Source organism: Callospermophilus lateralis, chromosome X (genome assembly GCF_048772815.1).
Source record: "Callospermophilus lateralis isolate mCalLat2 chromosome X, mCalLat2.hap1, whole genome shotgun sequence".
NCBI lineage: Eukaryota > Metazoa > Chordata > Mammalia > Rodentia > Sciuridae > Callospermophilus > Callospermophilus lateralis.
In genome coordinates, this window is record NC_135325.1 from 35,052,934 (window position 1) to 35,072,130 (window position 19,197).

Consider the following 19,197-nt stretch of genomic DNA (forward strand, 5'->3'; position numbering starts at 1 on the left):
GTTCTCAAGTCACCATGGGACCATGGAACTCTGTACTTGGGTGTCCCTTTCAGTAAAATGGGGGTTGGACCAGGCAGTCCCTATTAGTTCTGGCTTCCTTGCTGACTGGGATTATGGGATTCTGAGAAACTGAGGCCATGAACTTTGGGGAGTGTAAATGCTAGGGGTCAGTAGGGGGGCCTAGAGTCACTATGGAAGGCTTTCAAGTAGAAAAGCAAGCATTTGTGGCTTAGATAGGGAAAGAAGAGTGACAAATAGTATGAGCCAGGGCCTGGAGGTAGCCTTTGGGGAGTAGGAATTGGGGTGACTACTAATGGGGGCTGGGTTGAGGAGTTCACACAGGCTCTAGCTCAAGAAAGCATGTCCCTGGTTCTCTCTGGCATCTGCCATGCCACCTCCATTCAGGACAAGAGCTCAGAAACAGACTCTATCCTGTCCCTGAGCACCACACTCCTATACCCAGCTGCCCATCTGGCACGTCCATCCATGCGTTCAATGCCAGACTCTTCATATCCATCCACACTTGATTATCATCCCCAACCCTGTTTGCCACATGTCCCTGATAATATCAGCTCTGTTCGTCTAGCTTCTCAGGCTAAAACCCAGAAATCACCTTGACCCTCCCTCTCTCACCCACCATGTCCAAGCTGCCAGCAACTTCTCCTGACTCCACCTTAAAAATAGTCTCAGAATCCAGCCACTTCTAACCATCTCCCCTGTCACCATCCCAGTCAGTGCCAACATGATCACCTGCCTTGACTGTTGCAGTAGCCTCCAAACTAGTCCCCCACAGAGTAGCCAGATGAATCTTGAAATCCATACCCATCACTGGAGTAAATCAATGCCAATTATAGTCTGTGACCAATTCCAGCAGAAACAGCAAAGACTGTGCCTTATGCAGGGTGCAGGGGTTACCAGGGGTGAGATTTGAAGACACGAGTGGTAGGAGGATGGGCTGAGACCTACCCTAGCTAATGTCTCACAAACCAACTGCCCGTTGCCCTCATGGGGGAAACTCCCACAGCAGGGTGGTACAGGCATGTGCTGGCAAGCTGGCCGATGGACCTGTGCATATGGGGTATGTGGGCACACATGCCTATTCCTGATAACCATATGTATGTGTGTGTGTGTGTGTGTGTGCGCACGCGCATGCGCGCACATGCATGACTAGAGCTGGGGTGCGGTTGTGGGTCCCTTTATGACATATCCCCAGCCAATACCTGTTCTGACCAGTAGGGGTGTCCATGTGGTTCAGAGGATCTCACACCAAACCTAGCACACGTGTGACTCCTTCCCACTATGTCCCTGCAGACTGCCCTTGGTCAAGGACCCAATGCCCAATCCCAGGCCAGCCAAGCCCTCTGCCCCTTCCTTGGCCCTTGGCCCATCCCCTGGAGCCTCGCCCAGCTGGAGGGCTGCACCCAAGACCTCAGACCTCCTGGGGACCAGGATCCCAGGAGGAACCTTCCAGGGTCGGGAACTCCGAAGTGGGATCCATGCCTCTTCCTCCTCCTCCTTGAACCCCCTGCCAACATCGCAGCTGCAGGTGAGGCCCAGGGCCCAGGATGGGGCAGGCAGGGTGGGGTACCTGGGCCTACAGGTGCCGACCTTTACTGTGGCACTGAGCAGGAGGGGTGCAGGCTGGGGCACAGGAAGTGGTTTCTGGGTCCCAGGCGAGTCTGTGACTTATGCAGATATTGCAGAGTCAAGAAAGTCCCCACCTGCCAGACCTCAGAGATTTGAGGCTCTCTCCAACCTCCCAATCCCTGTTTCAGGAGAGGAGGAGACTCTATAATGATCCATGGGCACAACTATGTGTCCTTATCCCCATGTGACAACAGGAGATAGCTGGGGCCCAAGGAGGTGAGATAATAGGGTTGAGGCCAGCTCTGCCACTTATTAGCTATATGATCTGAAAAAAAATCACTTAGTCTCCATGAGCCTCAGTTTCCAAGTGTGGAGACAATCGTGGTACCTACGGTGGGGGACTTCGGAGAGGGGCATATGAATTAGCAAGGATGAGGGTGGTACCTCACACGCCTGCCTTCTCCCTCCAGCTGCCCACAGTGCCCCTAGTCATGGTGGCACCCTCCGGGGCAAGGTTGGGCCCCTCGCCCCACTTGCAGGCACTTCTCCAGGACAGGCCACATTTTATGCACCAGGTATGGACCCTAAATAGACTGGGAAGAGGGAGCCAGTGGGAGAATTTGGGGGAGGAAATCCTGAGCCATGGCCCATATGTGTCCCCCAGCTCTCCACAGTGGATGCCCACGCCCGGACCCCTGTGCTACAAGTGCGCCCACTGGAAAGCCCAGCCATGATCAGCCTTCCACCACCCACCACCACCACCGGGGTCTTCTCTCTCAAGGCCCGGCCCGGCCTGCCACCTGGTAATACCTTAGCCTGTACCCCAAAACTTTAGAGAAGCTCAGAGTCCCCAAATCCTTGAACATGTGCAATACTGACTGTTCTAAATCAAGGCCCTGTGGGGGTCTGAGGGCTCAGGTCTTAGTGACATAGAAACTCTAATCTCCAAAAAATGTCACATTAAGAACCTTCAAGATGCAGAATGTCAACATCACGGAACCACAGATCTTTGCAAAGTTAGTCAAAATGTCAGCACCTGCTGATGGCTGTCTTTGAGCTATTCTGCCAGAAGCCCTGAACTGTGGGGACAGCAGAGTCCTTTGGGAGTCAGGATCTTTGAAGCACAGGAGGGTGTGAGGCCTTTTGGGTCAAGCTGCAGAGCCTGGCCCCCAGCCCCAGAGGTGCCCCGTCTCTACCCATAACAAGTATGTGCCCTGTTCCTATCCACAGGGATCAATGTGGCCAACCTGGAGTGGGTGTCCAGGGAGCCAGCACTGCTCTGCACCTTCCCAAGCCCTGGCACACCCAGGAAGGACAGGTGAGTGTGCAGGGCTGGGGAGGACCCTTCGCCTTATTGTTCCCCTCCCCTGAAACCCTCTTGTCCCCTCAGCACCCTTTTAGCTGCACCCCAGAGTTCCTACCCACTACTGGCAAATGGTGTCTGCAAGTGGCCTGGATGTGAGAAGGTCTTCAAGGAGCCAGAAGATTTCCTCAAGTGAGTGACCTGGTTAGTGGGTATAGGTCTAAGATGCAGATCTCCACTCAGGCTTCCTCTCAATAAAAGTAAGATGAAACTGGTAAAAGCTGAGAGTGTGGATTCAAATCCAGCCTTTGATGCTCAACAGCTGTACAAACTTGAACAAGCCATTAACTTTTCTGGGCCTCAGTTCCTTCATATGTATAACGGGGCATGATAATAAAGATGCATACTAATATTTACCTCAGTCTTACAGACAAGGGAACTGAGGTCAAAGAGGGTGTGTCTTGATCAGGATTACCCATTTCCCTTGTGACAGAGCTTGGATGTGAACTCAGGCAGCCAGACTCCAGAATCCAAATTACTAACATTTTTGCCCTATTAGGCCTCATGCCAACACATCACATTATTGATCCCCAAAGTCCCAGGTCCTATAGATGGCTGTTGCTGCCTTCCCTTGGGCCTGTCTCAACACACACATACACACACCCTCCTCTACTTCTGTAACATACCCATCTAATAGCAACCAGTATGTCCTGCTTTCTTCACAGCCAAGCCTTTGCAAAAGCTGTGCCCTCCACCTGGAATGCCATTCCTGGTCTTACCTGCCTGTCCCACTAGCCACTCACCCCCATTTTCAACAACATCTCTAACACTCTGGCCAGGCTCAAGGGGCAAGATCAGGCCTGGCACATAGTAGGTGCCAAAGGGCATGTGTTGAAGGAAGGGCAGATGTGACAGAGGGCTTGAGGGAGGGGATGGCAGCTGAGGCTCTAAGGAAAGACCTCCCAGAGGGAGTGGCCATCCCCAACTGAAACATTGAGCTAGAAGGCCAGGCGCACCATGGTCACCTGCATGAAATCTTTCCCCTACCCAGGCACTGCCAGGCAGATCACCTCTTGGATGAGAAGGGAAGGGCACAGTGTCTCCTCCAGAGAGAGGTGGTGCAGTCTTTGGAGCAGCAGGTAATGCCTTCAGGAGGAAGGTGGGTGGTGGGTGGGTGAGCCTCATGCCCATACTGTGCCAGGAACCAGGATAATCCAGGATAAATGTTGTGTAAGGGAAAGGAGGGAGGGGACTCCAGGGAGGAACATAGCCGGAAAGGTATGGTGGAGAAAGGCCAAATGGAAGCCCCATTTTTTGTGCCCATCCCCATAGCTGGTGTTGGAGAAGGAGAAACTGGGCGCTATGCAGGCCCACCTGGCCGGGAAAATGGCACTGACCAAGGCTCCAGCTACGGTAAGCTACCCCAGACCTGAAGGCAGAACTAGAGAGCTGGGGGACAACTGAAGGGTGCATGGGAACCTGTCCTCACACACAGCCTCTGGAGTCTATGAGTACCTGCATATGTGCCACACGTGAGAATCTGTCCTCTTCCACTTGCAAACCCTTTGACCTTACCCATCCTGATTCTGAATTTCCAAAGCAATAACAGGGGCTGGGGGTGGGGCTGAGGCTCAGTGGTAAAGCACCTGCCTAGCATTCAGGAGGCCATGGGTTCCATCCGCAGCACTGCAAAAAAATTAAATTATGCCGAGGAGGTTGAGGCAGGAAGATCACAAGTTTAAGGTCAGCCTGGGTAATTTAGTAAGAAGACCTCGTATCAAAATAAAAAGGGCTGGGGATGTAGAGTATCCATGAATCCAATCCCCAGCACAACAAAAACATTTTTTAAAGCAATAGGGCCAGGTTGTGTGGCATGCCTGTAATCACAGCTAGTCAGAAGCTTGAGGCAGGAGGATAACAAGTTCAAGGCCAGCCTCAGCAATTTAGCAAAACTGTTTCAAAATGAAAGATAAAAAGGGATAAGGAAGCTGGGCGGGTGCAGTGGCACACGCCTGTAATCTCAGCGGCTTAGGAGGCTGAGGCAGGAGGATCATGACCTCAAAGCTAGCCTCAGCAACTTGGCAAGGTGTTAAGCAACTCAATGATACCCTGTCTCTAAATAAAATACAATAAAGGGGTGGGATGTGGCTCATTGGTTAAATGCCCTGGAGTTCAATCCCTGGTACAAAAAAAAAAAAAAGATAGGGATGTAGCTCAGTGGTTAAGCACCCCATACTTAATGAAGTTAGACCATGTGATCCCTAAAGCACTGACTACATAACTTGGAGGGCCCAGTGCAAAATGAAAATGCAGGACCCATGTTCAAATTTCAAGATGGCAACCTCAGTACATTCAAGTGTGGTGGTGCACGCCTATAATCCCAGCACTTGGGATGCTAGGCAGGAGGATCAAGAGTTCAAAGGCAGCTTCAGTGATTTAGTGAGGCCCTATGCAATTTAGTGAAACTCTGTCTCTAAATTAAAAAAAAATAAAGTGTTGAGGATGTGACTCAATGGTTATCTGTCCCTGGGTTCAATCCCTGGTACAAAAAAAAAAAAAAAGGTGTGGGGTCCTGTGTGACTGCAGCACAGATCACACTCACAAAACCAGTCCTGAGTGCCAGGCACTGTTTCGGAGCACTTTGCTAGTGTTTATTCAAGCCTCAGGATTCCACTGTAAAGTAACTACCACTATCATCCCCAATTCACAGATGAGGACAATTGAGGCCAGAAAGGTTTAGTTAACTCTCCCAAAGTCATAGTTGGGCACTAGAGAAGCCCTATCAGTGCCACCTCATGATCCCAGCATCTGTGACTACACACCATGCACACACCAGTATGGCTCATGCTGTTCCATGGGATTCCATGTCAGGCTAGAATTAAGAGGATGCCCTTAAACACTGATTTAGCCAGGCATGGTGACATATGCCTATAGTCTCAGCTACTCAGGAGGTTAAGAGGACCACTTAAATACAGGAATTCAAGGTCACCCTTAGCAGCATAGCCAAACACTGATTTAAATATAAGAGTGGAGCCCGGTGTGGTGGTGCATGCCTTTAATCCCAAGGGCTCAGGAGGCTGAGGCAGGAGGATTGCGAGTTCAAAGCCAGCCTCAGCAACTTTGTGAGGCTTTAAGCAACTCAGTGAGGCCTTAAGCAACTCAGTGAGACCCTGTCTGTAAATAAAATACAAAAAAAGGGGGGAGCTAGGATGTGGCTCAATGTTTAAGCACCCCTGAGTTCAATCTCCAGTGCCAAAAAGAAGAGTGGAAAATTTAAACCTCTGCGTCACCACCCCCTCTTGCCTCCCCCAGGCATCATCTGACAAGGGCTCCTGCTGCATGGTAGCTACTAGCACCCAAGGAAGTGTCGTCCCAGCCTGGCCTAGCCCTCGGGAGGCATCTGACAGCCTGTTTGCAGTGCGGAGGCACCTCTGGGGCAGCCATGGAAATAGCACATTCCCAGGTAAGAGTGGTCTGTGCCCTACCCACTGACCTACACTCCTAATCCCACCTGGTGCCAGGCAGGGATGCAAAGGATCTCCACATTACCACCACCCAGCTTTTGAAAATGCACATGCTTGTAAAAGCTTCCTCTCAGAATTTTTATGGCCTGAAAGTCCCCCATCATGGTCACAAATGACCAAAGAGCAAGGGACAATTTATATCAAATACTCAGTAAGTGGTACCGATGTGTGACCACAGCCCTTCCCCTTGGGTTGATGATGGGATTTCAGGCACCTGTGGAGGAGGGTGGGACAAGGAGGGAGAAGGTCTTGGACAGGGCCTGATCTGTCCCCACCCTCTACCAGAGTTCTTCCACAACATGGACTACTTCAAGTTCCACAACATGCGGCCCCCTTTCACCTATGCCACCCTCATCCGCTGGGTAAGCTGGACAGCTCAAGCCCAGAGGGGAGGAAGATGATGGGGGACTACCAAACTCCCACCTTCCTCTGAACAACTTCAGAGTTCATGCTTCTCCAGTAAGAAACCCCAGCCCGGAGGAGCCCCAGCCATGCCTCCAATGTGATCCCTCCTGCTGGCTGTACCCCAATCCTGTCCCTGAACCCAAACCTAAACTGCCAGTCAGGCCAGTGTAAGCCAAACTATGAACCCAAAACCCACCCCTCTCTAGATGTCCATGCCATTTCTGATGCCACCTTGATCCCATGCTTCACCCTATGTCTAATCCTGTCCCTGATCCTTCACCCTGTACGATCTCTCTCCCTCCCCTCCCCTGCCCCACAATCCGACCCCCAGACCATAAGGCCCAGGGCAGGCCACTGCCCCTCTCAGGCCCAACTTTGGGGGAATGATCCCCTTACCCGACTCTATCCCAACTTCCAGGCCATCCTGGAAGCTCCCGAGAAGCAGCGGACACTCAATGAGATCTACCACTGGTTCACACGCATGTTTGCCTTCTTCAGAAACCACCCTGCCACCTGGAAGGTGAGTGCCTCTTGGAGGTGGTGGTGGCTGGGATGGACACAGTGCCACACAGTGTAGGAACAAGCTAACTGGGGGCTGGGTTCAGAGGCATATGAGAAAGGAGCAGGTCAGTGCTGACGGGGGATGCTGACCTCAGGCCACTGACCTGCCCCATCTCTGACTGATCCTCCTTCCACAGAATGCCATCCGCCACAACCTGAGCCTGCACAAGTGCTTTGTTCGGGTGGAGAGTGAGAAGGGGGCTGTGTGGACCGTGGATGAGTTTGAGTTCCGCAAGAAAAGGAGCCAGCGGCCCAGCAGATGCTCCTACCCTACCCACAGCCCCTGACCTCAAAACCAAGAAGAGGAAGGATGGACAGGAGCCAAAATGGGGGGCAGAGGTGCCCAGGGCAGGGGTGACAGGACCTGGACATGCCCACAGAGACCAAAAAGTGAGATGTCTACTGTCTTGCCTGCCAGGGCCCCTGCTCCCCAGCTGGCTGCCATCCCAGATCATTTCTTCTGCACCAAGGCTGCTTGGAGGGGCCCCAGGACCAGCCCAGCTCCCACTTCCATTCAAATCCCCCAGTCAGATTCTCCAGCCAATCAGAGGCCTCACAACTAGCCATACATACAGCCTGTCTCAGCTACTCTCACCTCAGGGGTGGGGGAAAGTCACACAGACACAGTCAATATCCTGTCCCCTATATTCAACATAAACCCTAAATCACAAATCCCACCTTAGTACATTCAAACACCCTCAAAGCTGCATAGTTACACATCACACATGAGTGCAGCTCTGTCAACCTGAAAGCACATACCCACTGCCAGTCTCTGGGCCCCCAAGTTCAGGGTCACACAAGAGTGTTCCCAGAGCCCCGCACAGAAGTAGCATCAGTACCCTCAGGATAGCAGGTTCCAGAATGTCACACAAACACACAACTGGTCATACACAGGCTTATACAGCGCCTAACCCATGTGCTCACTCACACACAGCCTGTTGGATTTGCCTGTGTATTTCACATGTGTGCTCACACAGCACCACCACCTCGGTATCTCCCAAGTCCCATGAAGACTCACAACAACTGACAAAAATGTACCCCATGTCTCACTTGCCACCCACCCCACTCCCATGGCTGAGCCCGATCCATGCCTCAGCCTAGACTGCAGAAGAGCCCCTCCTTTATTTGGGATCCAAGGCCCCCAACCTCCAGTGCCCTCCCCAATAAACTGCAGCCAAGCTCCCACATGCTGGACGATCACCCCAGATCAGAGTTGGGGTCAAGTGAGCAAGTGTCTGAGACTAAGACCACAGCAAGAGGAACTGGTGGCAAATGGAGGGAGTAGCTAGGGCAGCAGCACTTGGCTACCACCTCCAGCACCCCACATCCCTGTCTGTGGTTGGGGAGCCCTCCACAGGAGCTCCTCAGGCCTCCCGCACCCGGCCCAAGAGGCCAGCATTCTCCTGGCGAAGGGCTCGGTAGTCCTCACAGATCTTCTCCAAGTTGCTGTGGGTCTTCTTACCCATCTCCGTCTCAATCTAAAGGAAAGTGAACACACTTGCTCAGCACATAGATCCCCTTTCTTCCACAGCTCCTCCTCACCACCCCCTCCACTGCAGCTGCCCTGAACCCCTCCCACCCCCTGTCCCACTGCCAGGCCTCTGCACGTGTCATTCCCTCCACCTAAAGTATCCTTAAGCCAAAGCCTCTGCCAGCAGCCCTGGGAAGCAAGTTTGAGGACCGCAGGGTAGAAGCTAAGGCTCAGAGAAGGCCACCAGTCTGTTCCAGGCTTAGGTACCAAGTGACATGGCTGAGCTCCAGCTATAGGCTGTCTGGTTCCACAGCCTCTCTCTGTATAAGTCAAGGAGCTGTCCCCTGACCTGTTTCAGTTCCCCTCCCATATCCAGGCCTCTCACCTGCTCCTCAAGGTCTCTAACCTCCCGCATGATAGTGCCCGTGTCCTCGATGGTCTGGATGAGTTGGCTACAGTTCTGGGGATGGCAGGAACACGAGGCTTGCACCCAAGTCAGTCCCTCCCCAACCATCCCCCCAAGCATGCTGCTCTCCTCACCTCATGCAGCGCAGCTAGATACTTGTAGGCCTTCCGAACAGCATCATCTTTCTTGGCATCCTGACCAGGCAGAGGGGACCTTGAAAAAATCAGCTATCCACTGTCCCCCACCACCTCCATGCCACCACCCCGCTGCCTTTATCCTTCATGAAGCAAGTTCTGAGCATTATTATGCCTACAGGGCTCACTGAGGGCCTGGGCCAAGCTGGCCCATGAGCAGATGGGCCGGCAGCAGGCTAAACCCCACGCCAAACCTCATGCCAGGCCCAGCCTGCCCCACACCTTGAATACGAGCTCATCAGTCACTGCAAACGTCCGGTCCAGCTTCCCAGAGAGGGAGTTGATTTCCTTCTGAAGCTCCTTCGTGTCAGACAGGATCTAGCAGATACCAGGATGGCCATGAGCTCAGGGCAGGGTGTCTAGGGCAGGTTGGCTGGCCAGCCAAGGGTATTCATGTGCATGCACTCACATCAATTCAGGGCCCGTGTCACTACATCAGGGAGGTTGGAGTGGACTATTCTGTGCTGGGGTGTGCTAGACAGCTCTGCCTATCAGAGGCCATGAGGTCCCCATGTGGCCACCCTACTTCTGTCTGCCCACATGACCCACCCAGCCAGGCGTGGAAGCCTGTAATCCTAGGATCTTGGGAAGCTGAGACAAGAGGATCACAAATTTGAGGCCAGCCTTAGAAAGTTAGCGAGGCCCTAAGCAACCTAGTGAAAACCTTGTCTCAAAATGAAAAAATAAAAAGGGCTGGGGATGTGATTTAGTGGTTAAGCAAGCACCCCTGGGTTCAATCTCTGGTACATATATTTTATATATATATATATATATATATATATATATATATAAAAGAGACCCACCCACCAGGGCCACTGCAATGCACCTTAGTGATCTCTTCCTTCTGCTTCCGGATATTGCCAACAATCTCCAGGATGCGCTGGGTATAGGCCAGCCGGGACACGTCTCTCGGTAAAGTCTCCAGTTCTGACACCTAGGTAGGGACACAGCAGGTATTTCCCAAGGACCCACACCCCACCCATCTTTGCCACCAGGGCCCCTTCATGGGCCTTACCAGCTGCTTATAGACTTCCTCCTTCCTGCGGGCCTCTTCAGCAGCTGCCCGAACACTCTGGTGCAGTTCCTGGATTTCTGCCATCCGTCGAGAAGATTCCAGCTACCACGGACCCACAGGCAGAGGCAGTGAGCAGAGCTCAGAGGCAGCCTCCTAGAAGGGCACCAGACTTGCCCCATGGTCCCAGACCCCACCACCTACCTCCCTGCAATCCTGGAGCTTTCGAAGGTGGCGGTACTCAGCAAGAAGTGGAACCCGGTGCTTTTCCCACTGACCCGCCAAATGGATGACCCGCTGTGCACTGCTCTCCACCACAAGCTATGGGTGGAGACATGTCAAACAGGCTGGGCCTATCCAACCCTGCCCCACCAGCCCAACCCCAGAGTCAGCCCCAGCCCACCTGCAGTTTGGCGAGATTGGCAGCCCCGTCTGGTAGAAGCTCCACTGCCCGGCTCTTCAGGCGCAGGGCCTGCTCACGCTCTGCCATGCTGAGCTTACTCTGCCGACACTCTGTCTCCACCTGGCACCACATCAGCCCCACCCCCAGTCACACATCACAGTCCCCAGTGACCCCAAGAAACCCTGGCCTAGCCTGAGGCCCCCACAGGCCTCTCTGATCCTCCAGATCCACACTGATGCCCAGGAGCCCTGCCCACACAGACCCATCTTGCCCCGCCAATGCTCACAGACCCTCAACACCACCTACAAAGCCTGACTGATGCCCATAGGTGCCTCTAACCCCAATAGGTCCAAGAAGCACTCAAACCCACATCCCCTTTGGCTCCCACCAACTCAAGAGCCCCAGAGATTTCCAATATCCGCCATGAACCCTTCTAACATCTGCAGACCTCAAGAGACCACCTCCAGGTCCCTTCAAGGCCCTACTTCTGGCCTGACCCAGCCCATGGCCCTTGCCACAGCCCCTCACCTGCACAAGGCTGATTCCTAGAGTCTTCATGTTGGCTTCCACTTCTTCAATGTTGCGGTTCATGCCCTCCAGCTGCTCCCGAAGGGACTCTAGCTCCTGTTCTTGAGTTGCCCGTGTGTCCTGGGAGGCATAGGCCAGTCAGGTGGAAATGTCAGACCCAGTAGACAGTAAAGGGATCAGGAACCCCCCGCAAACACATGGACTGCTCTGCTCACCTGTTCAGGCTGACTGGAGGTAGTTGGTACATCTGATACTGGGGCAGCCTGGGCCTGGTGCTCCTAGGGGGCATGAGGAGGGACAACCTGGATATCAGGGAAGGCCCTGCCTCTTATGGCCTGGCCTCAACACCCCAAAGCTCCTCCTAGTGCTGTACCGACATCCGTTCAACTACTAACAACTGTCAGAATGTGACTGAACAAGGGGAAGGGCAACTAAAATGTCTGCTCTCAGAGAAACCTCCCTGGTCCAGATGTAGCAGCCCTAAATGCCCATGAGAAGGACGACGGTCCCTCTGGGTGAACATCCAAGGAGAGAAGATATTTTCCAGAGGAAAATGGGGAAAGGTGGGGTTTGTACCAAAAGCACCCCTCTACACTTACATGGTTCCCACCTGTATGCTCTTTCTCCACTGATGTCCCAAGAAGCTAGGGAAGCCCTCTGAACATCTTCCCTGAGGAAGGAAGGGGCCTACCTCGTGGGTATATGGGACCTTATGTGAATAAAAGCTGCATTTATATATAAAGCAGCCCTCACCAGATCAGCACCCCCACGTCCACTCAGGCCCACCCACCAGATGAAAGGTGAACTTCTCTGAATGTGTGAAGCGGGATCCCTTGGGGGCGCCAGTCCTGGCCCCAGCACCCCAGCCCTGAAGCAGCTCTCCCAGGTCTCGGGCTTGTGTGGACGCTACAAGTGGGCCCCAGGTCTGGCGCAGGTGCTCAGCCAACTGTCTGTGGAGCCGCTGCCGTGGAGCCTGGGTGTCCTCCTGGAGAGAGCAGGCAAGGGAAACAGGAGGATGTTGAAGCCTACTGGACCAAGGCCCTGCCTCCTCCAGAGACCACCTGATAAGTCACACCCTTCTTCCAGCATTTCCACCGAGTCAGGTCCCTTCCTCCACAGGCTTGTGAGCTCCCTGAAGACTGGGAGGGACCTCTTCCCCACAGCCACACTTTTCTCTACCTACTTGCTCCCCACCCTGGAAAGGATGTGGGTAGAGAGAGAAGCCTGGAGCCCCTAATCAGAGAGACCCACAGAAAGGGATGTGTGGGACAGAATAAAGACAGAAAATCAAAGAAGCAAGGCAAACAGTTAGAGAGAGGAGAGATAAGGCAAGAAAGAGACAAGAGAGAGACAGAGTTAGAGAGAGGAAAGATAAGGCAAGAAAGAGACAAGAACATAGTTTCAAGACAACCGGGGAAATTTGATTTGAAAAGCACTGGGCAATACCTGGGGTGGGACGCGAGGTGCCCGGCATACCCAGTCCTCGTCACCAGGGCGATCCCGGCCTACATGCTGACAGAGCTGGATGGCATGTTGTTCAAGGAGTGAGGCCGCCCTCCCGGAAGGCCGGAGCACCTGTGCAGGGACTGGCAGCAGAAGGGGACTCGTCTGGAACTCCCGTGTCTCTGGAGACAGGAACAGAGTCAGCCAGCCCTCCTGCGTAAAGACCTACCTCTGCTCTGCTCCCCAACCTTCCCCAAAGCCTTAGCCTTACCTCCTCTGGAACTCAACTCAGGTATGACCAGCGTGCTGGCATGGAAAGGATGCTGGAGGGCTGAGCCCTGGAGGAAGAGCAGAGTCAGAGTCTCTAGGACAAAGTGGGACGGGGTCACTGGTGGGGGGGCCAACAACCTGGGCAACCAGATGGGGATAAGAAAGGTAAGGTGGGGACAAGCACAGACAGGAGTCGGGGATCCCACCTGGAGGTTCTGTAGTTTGGGTGTTCGAAGGAGAGGTGGGACCCAGGGCAGGGCCAGCTGGTCCCGGATTTGGCTCCCAATGGCCCGCAGGAGAATAGCTGAGTCACCTATGGGGGTTGGGGAAGAAGTGTTCAACAGATGACGATGCCACAAATCCAAAAGTAAATACTCTGGGAAATCAGCCATGGCTCCTGATTCCTCAGCCAGAAATGCAGATCAGTATCACAGTCATTCATCAAACACTGACTGAGCACAAACTAGGTACTAATCACTGTTTTGGACAGTAGGGTCACCTCAGGGAATAAAGTGAAAAAGGTTCCTATCTTCATGGAACCCACAAGCTAGTAGAGGAGAAAGTTCATGACGAGAATCATAAGAATGATCTAGATCAAGATGGCAAGCCAGAGAGAAGGTCTGCTGAGAGGAGGCTGGAATGTTCCACAAAATAGTGAGAGAAAGGCCTCCCTGAGGTGATGTTGGAACAGAACGTAGACCTGGGGGAAGATTGATACAGGGATACAAAGGCCCTGAGGCTGCAGCATGCCTGAAGCATCGCACTAAGGAAGGTGCAGGAGGTGAGTTGGGGAGGCCCTCCAAGTACACACTCACCACCTGGGTCACCCAGCCCCCTGTCTCAGAAGACCTGCTATGCTTACATCCCCTCCAGCCCCAGTTCTCCTGCCTAGCTCTCCCAAACACACACACACACACCCACTTGGCAGGCAACAGTTTTGCCATCTCTTACAGCCCCTCTCATCCCTAGTACACACTCCACTCCCCCACCCCCATCCCCTAGACCCTATACCTGCAGGCTGGTCTGCATCCTCAGAGGCATCGGTGGGCAGACGCTCAGCCAAGAAGAGAAGCAGGTCCCTGAGGTCAGGCTCACTGGGGTAGAGGAAGTTCTGATAGCCAAGCTCCAAGGGATAGCCCAGGTCCTGGGGGTTATCAGGTATTAATCAGGGGACACTGCCTGGCTGGAGAGGTTGGCCCCTATCAGCCAGGTAGGTAGGATCCTCCTGCCCTGGGAGCCCTGGCCTAGGTCATACCTGCTCACACTCTCTCACCAGCCACTACCCTCTCCACCTCCTCTTGGCTTCCCAAGGCCTCCAGGGCCCCCAGGGAACCCCAGAGTAATTACAATCAATGCTACAGAGAGGGAGAAAGGAGATTAAAGCTCTGACCTTGCTAACTATGAGTCAAAATCCAGAGGCCATAAAAGAGAAGATGGGATTTCTGCCTATATAAACAAATAAACAATTTCCAGAAAATATAATTAGCAAAATCAAGAGTCATGACGAGTTGGGAAAAAAGTATTTGGAGCCCCCTATCATTGGCAGTAGTGAATCTACCTATTATATAAAGAGTGCCTAAATATAAGCAGGCAGGGCTGGAGATGTGGCTCAGCTGGAGAACACCTGCCCAATATAGATGAGGCCATGGGTTCCAACCCCAGCACTGCAAAACATAAAATGATAAAAAAAGGCAAAAACAGACCAGCAGCATAATAGAGCAGAATGAAAGGTCTCCTGAGAGTTCTAGGTGGGACTGGGAAACAGGCCCAGAGAGAAAGAAAAACTTGTTCTGCCAGAGATGCTGTTGCTCTAGAGCTTCGTGGATCCTGAAAGCCAACTTCTAGGATTCAAACCCAAGTACTGCCTCTTATAACCTTGTAACCTCAGGCCTATCACTTATCCTCTCTGTACTGCACTTTCTCCATCTGAAAAAAAAAAAAGAGAGAGATACCAAAAATACCTATCCCAGAAGATTGTCATAAGAATGAAATGAGTCATCACAGTGCCTGGTACAGAGTACACTCTAAATGCATCCTTATTATATATGTATGTGAGTTCTGGGTCACTGTGTAACTTCTTTTTATTTTGAAGGGTCACAGTCCAAAAAAAAGTGTGAAATCCACTAGCTCTTAAGCTACCTTACTCCTTTGTGGTTTGTTGTTGTTATTGTTGTTGTTGACATCTGCAATCAAATAGTTCTGACTGATATGGAAACTTGTTCCAGGAGTAGGATATGTGTGGTAGCAGATGCCAAAATATGGAAGTGGATGAGGCACAGAAAGGGGTACAAGGAGAAGGGCACATGCAGAGGAAGAAATAAGAATGCAGCAATAATGAGTAAGAGCCTTTCTGTCTGCCACTGACAAACCAAGGCTGGACAATCCCAAGTACCTTTATGACCACCAAAAAAGCTATTCTTTGCCCCACACTAAAGTTAGTGTGAGCCAAAGTAAGTCAACATGAATCCAGTGGCAGTCAGCCCTGAAAAAAAGAGAAGAACAGAGAATTGCAAAGGTCTGACACCTACTTGGCATTTCCTGCTGTGCATACTCCATGCACCACAGACGACATAATTTTTCACCTTAAGAGTACCATCCTCCAGGACATAGCCCTAGGCCAGAGGACAGACTGTCTGCCTTATGAGGCCATCAAGAGCACCAGATAGAAGATTCTGAGAACTCCTGACAGGTAAGTAAACTTGAGAGTGAAGAGATGAGAAAAAGACAGAAAGTGCACAAGCATGGTCCAAATGCAACATCTCTGACCACCCTGTCCCTTTTGTCTAAATGGAAGTTTTCACTGAAGCTATTCTACTGTCCCTCTGCCACCATATACTTACTAGGTATATTGGAAGTCTTTACGATCACCATGTTGCCACAGGTTGCTGAAATGCAAGCATCCCCATCAGACCTATCCATTAATGCCACTGACACAAAGCTTATATATCCATTTATTCATTTCATTAATTCAATTTTACTTTTTTGTGCTGGGGATTGAACCCAGGGCCTCGTGCATGCCAAGCACACTCTAAAACTGAGCTACATACTTAGGCCTCCCCACTTTTTGGTGCTACTTGGGATTGAACCTAGGGGTACTATGACTGAGCATTCCTTTCTATATATTCTTTTACTTTTAAAACAAGGTCTTGCTCAATTGCTTGAAGGTCTTACTCAATTGCTGAAACTAGCCTCAAACTTGGATCCTCCTGCCTCAGCCTGCTAATAGCTGGGATTATAGATGTGCACCACTGTGCCCAGCCCTAGCCCCTTGTTTTTAATCCTCATAGCAATTCTACATGGTAGGTACAATTCTCACACCCATTCTGCAGATGTAGAAAATTAGGACCAAACGAGTTAAAGAGACTGGCCCCAAGTCACAGAGCCAGGGAGCCACAAGAAACTCAGCCCTCCAGAATATAGTAACTGGACACAGCTCTGAATGGGGAAGGGGGGAGGGCATCATTGGAAAGGTGCCTTATTTGATCTATCAGAGAGACATTTTTAGAATTGCTATGAGAGGCAGGATGCATGAGGTTGCCACAGGGGGAATGTAAGAGAGATTGTCTGAGTTAACTAGTATATCTTTCTTTGGGTAACCATCCTTCCCACAAATCAATGGGATCCTGAAGGAGCAGCCAATCACAGCATCCTACCAAATGACCATGGGATTCAGGATGGACCAACAAGGGAACACAGTGATTAGTTTAAAAGACAGCATGTTACTTAAGCAGGGCCTTTCCTGGAACTGATAAATGGATACTATAGGGAGGAAAATATATTGATGCTAAGCTTGAAGCGTGGAAGGTAGGGACAGCCCAGGTGTAAACAGGATAAACTCATTTAATATTCATAACAACTTTACTTTTATAATCTCCACTTCACAGATAAGAAAACTAAAGCCTAGAAGGGTTAGAGTCACACTGTTAGCAAGTGGTACAGGCAAGGTCTGAACTACTCACCAGTTTGGTCACTAAGCAGCAACCTTAACCACTAATGAATGCTAAGCCACAAAGAGAGATGGCAGAGAGGAAAGTCAAGAGTTTCAAAGGAGCATGGTTACTTTGTGAAGGAGGAAGGAAGAAGATGTGTATAATGGGGGGAGGGCACTCACCATGCAGGCCTGAGCCAGACTCATGGCCAGGCGGAACCGGGCAGACATGGCCAGAGGCAGCAGGGGGCTGAGGCCAGAACCCACAGCAGGGTTGATCACTCGCAGGCAGCGAACCACAGCCTCTACCACCAGCTCAGTGGTGAAGGCTCGTAGGGTCTGCACATCTGGAGGGACCACCCTGGAGAAGAAAGAGACAGAATCTATGGAGGCAGTAATCAGGATACAGTGATCAGGATGCAGCCTTCTAAAAGCTCTAGAATAGACCCGGGTTGGAAAGGATGCCCAAGTTCAAAAATTCAAACAAATCCTAAGTATTGGTGACTGTGACTTCCACTTGGATAAAAAGAACTAGCTTCATTCTCCAGTCCTTGTTGTAGGAGAATGGTAGATAAGACAGATCTCAGTTTAAAAAAATCTCAGATTTTCTCTAGGCTTCAAAGCCTCAAATTTTGGGAGTCTATGAAGGTGAAAGAGCTCACGTGGCATATTCTCTGTATTTCTGGGTCCCCAGAATTACATTCTCTACTTGTCAGAAACTCCTAGATACTGAGCTACTAGGATTTAGAGAAGACTTCATGTTGCAAAGTCTGGGGTTTTCAGGAGTTTCAAATGTCAGGTCCCTAGGTATCAAGATCCCTGTATATTAAGACCTCTAGTTTCAAACAAAACAAAAATCAGGCACCCTATATCCGCATCCTGAGTCTTTTAGGACCCTCAAATGGAAGAATCTTGATGTGTCAAAAGTGACCAAGTGCTGATGTCACCAGATGTGCTGATGTCCTGGGCTTTTAAAAGCCCAAGGTGTTTGGGAAACTAAGAAGGCTCCACATTATGCAGTTCTAGGGTTTTTGAGTTACTCCAGTGCTAGAGTCTGGGGATTTTAAGTTCCCTGGTTCTCAAGGTGCAGGTGTCTCAGAGTCTGAAGGTATCAAGTTCCCAGAGTATTGATATCAAGATCCATACATTTCCGTGTCACGGATCTTGAAATTCCAAAGCTTTTAGGTCTCCGGGCATCTGGGTGCCAGAGTCTGGGTTTACCAAATGTTGAGGTAAAAGGGCTTGGGAAGACCCTATGGTTGGGATGTGTGCGTGGGGTCTTAGATCCCTGGAAGTTGGAGCCCTAAATATAGTCCCGGGTTTTAAGGTTCCCGGGTAATGGGGGTCCTGGGTTTTGGAGTCCCGGATGTGGTCATTTGTGGGCGAGGGGGGCTGCGTACTTACGTGCCAGCCTGGCGCAAGGAATGGATGAGGATTCGGTCTGCCTCCTCCATGGTGGAGCCGAGTAGGAGTCGGGGGGGCTGGATCCAGCACTGAATCTGAGAAAGTGGGGCGCAGTTGTTGAACCCCCGCTTCGCGCTCAGGGTGCAATGAGCGTCACGGGACGAGCGGGGAAAATTGGGAAGTGTAGTTCCGTGAGCGAGCGCGTCGTGTGCGGGATGCGAATGCGCGCGCGCAAACCTTGAGAGCGCAATGGCTGCTGGGAATTGTAGTTTTACTAGCGGTCCCATGGTCTTTTTAAATGGGAAAAAACGAACTGTATTGGGAGGGGAGACGGGAGCTTCATTTAAGTCAGCATTCATCTTCTAGGCTATAAAAGAGTATAAGTGAAGGGCAGGGGTTTATTTATTTATCTATATTTTTTGCCGGGCTGGGATTGTACTCAGGGCCTCAGGAATGTTAGGCAAAAGGGCAGGGGTTTTAACTGATTCCCTGCGTCTTGCTTTCCCCATCTGAAAAATGGAACTATTGATAGTACTTACTTCCTGGGATTAAAACACAATTACTTTTTGTAAAGCATGTTGTACTATATGCCTGACACATAAAAGAGCACTACTAAAGTTATAGTTTAACTAAGTTGTTAGTATAATTATTCATGGATTCAATACATGCCTCATTTTACTATTTTATACACACACACACACACACACACACATACACACAAACACACACACACTTTTGTACTCTCCAAAGAATAATGA

General features: G+C 51.2%; 2 protein-coding genes across 3 annotated transcripts; one reads left to right on the plus strand and one right to left on the minus strand.

The window, feature by feature from the left end:
* Positions 1–1,333: 1,333 nt before the first annotated feature.
* On the plus strand, positions 1,334–7,888 carry Foxp3 (forkhead box P3). Of its 2 annotated transcripts, XM_077106896.1 has the most exons (11): positions 1,334–1,546; positions 2,058–2,162; positions 2,252–2,390; positions 2,818–2,905; positions 2,978–3,082; positions 3,942–4,029; positions 4,223–4,303; positions 6,203–6,353; positions 6,700–6,776; positions 7,238–7,339; positions 7,518–7,888. In XM_077106896.1, the coding sequence occupies exons 1-11, from the start codon at positions 1,334–1,336 to the stop codon at positions 7,665–7,667; spliced, it is 1,299 nt and encodes a 432-aa protein (XP_076963011.1). In that variant the 3' UTR covers positions 7,668–7,888. The 2 variants fall into 2 exon arrangements, with proteins under 2 accessions (XP_076963011.1, XP_076963012.1); XM_077106897.1 differs by lacking the exon at positions 2,058–2,162.
* Positions 7,519–18,589, minus strand: Ccdc22 (CCC complex scaffolding subunit CCDC22). The gene is made up of 17 exons (XM_077106895.1): positions 18,440–18,589; positions 17,219–17,396; positions 14,119–14,251; positions 13,314–13,420; positions 13,109–13,175; positions 12,841–13,019; positions 12,185–12,379; positions 11,610–11,672; positions 11,395–11,514; positions 10,867–10,986; positions 10,668–10,784; positions 10,467–10,568; positions 10,278–10,385; positions 9,674–9,769; positions 9,392–9,451; positions 9,237–9,311; positions 7,519–8,858 (listed from the first exon to the last, which is right to left on the minus strand). The coding sequence occupies exons 1-17, from the start codon at positions 18,487–18,489 to the stop codon at positions 8,745–8,747; spliced, it is 1,884 nt and encodes a 627-aa protein (XP_076963010.1). The 5' UTR covers positions 18,490–18,589; the 3' UTR covers positions 7,519–8,744.
* Positions 18,590–19,197: the final 608 nt, after the last annotated feature.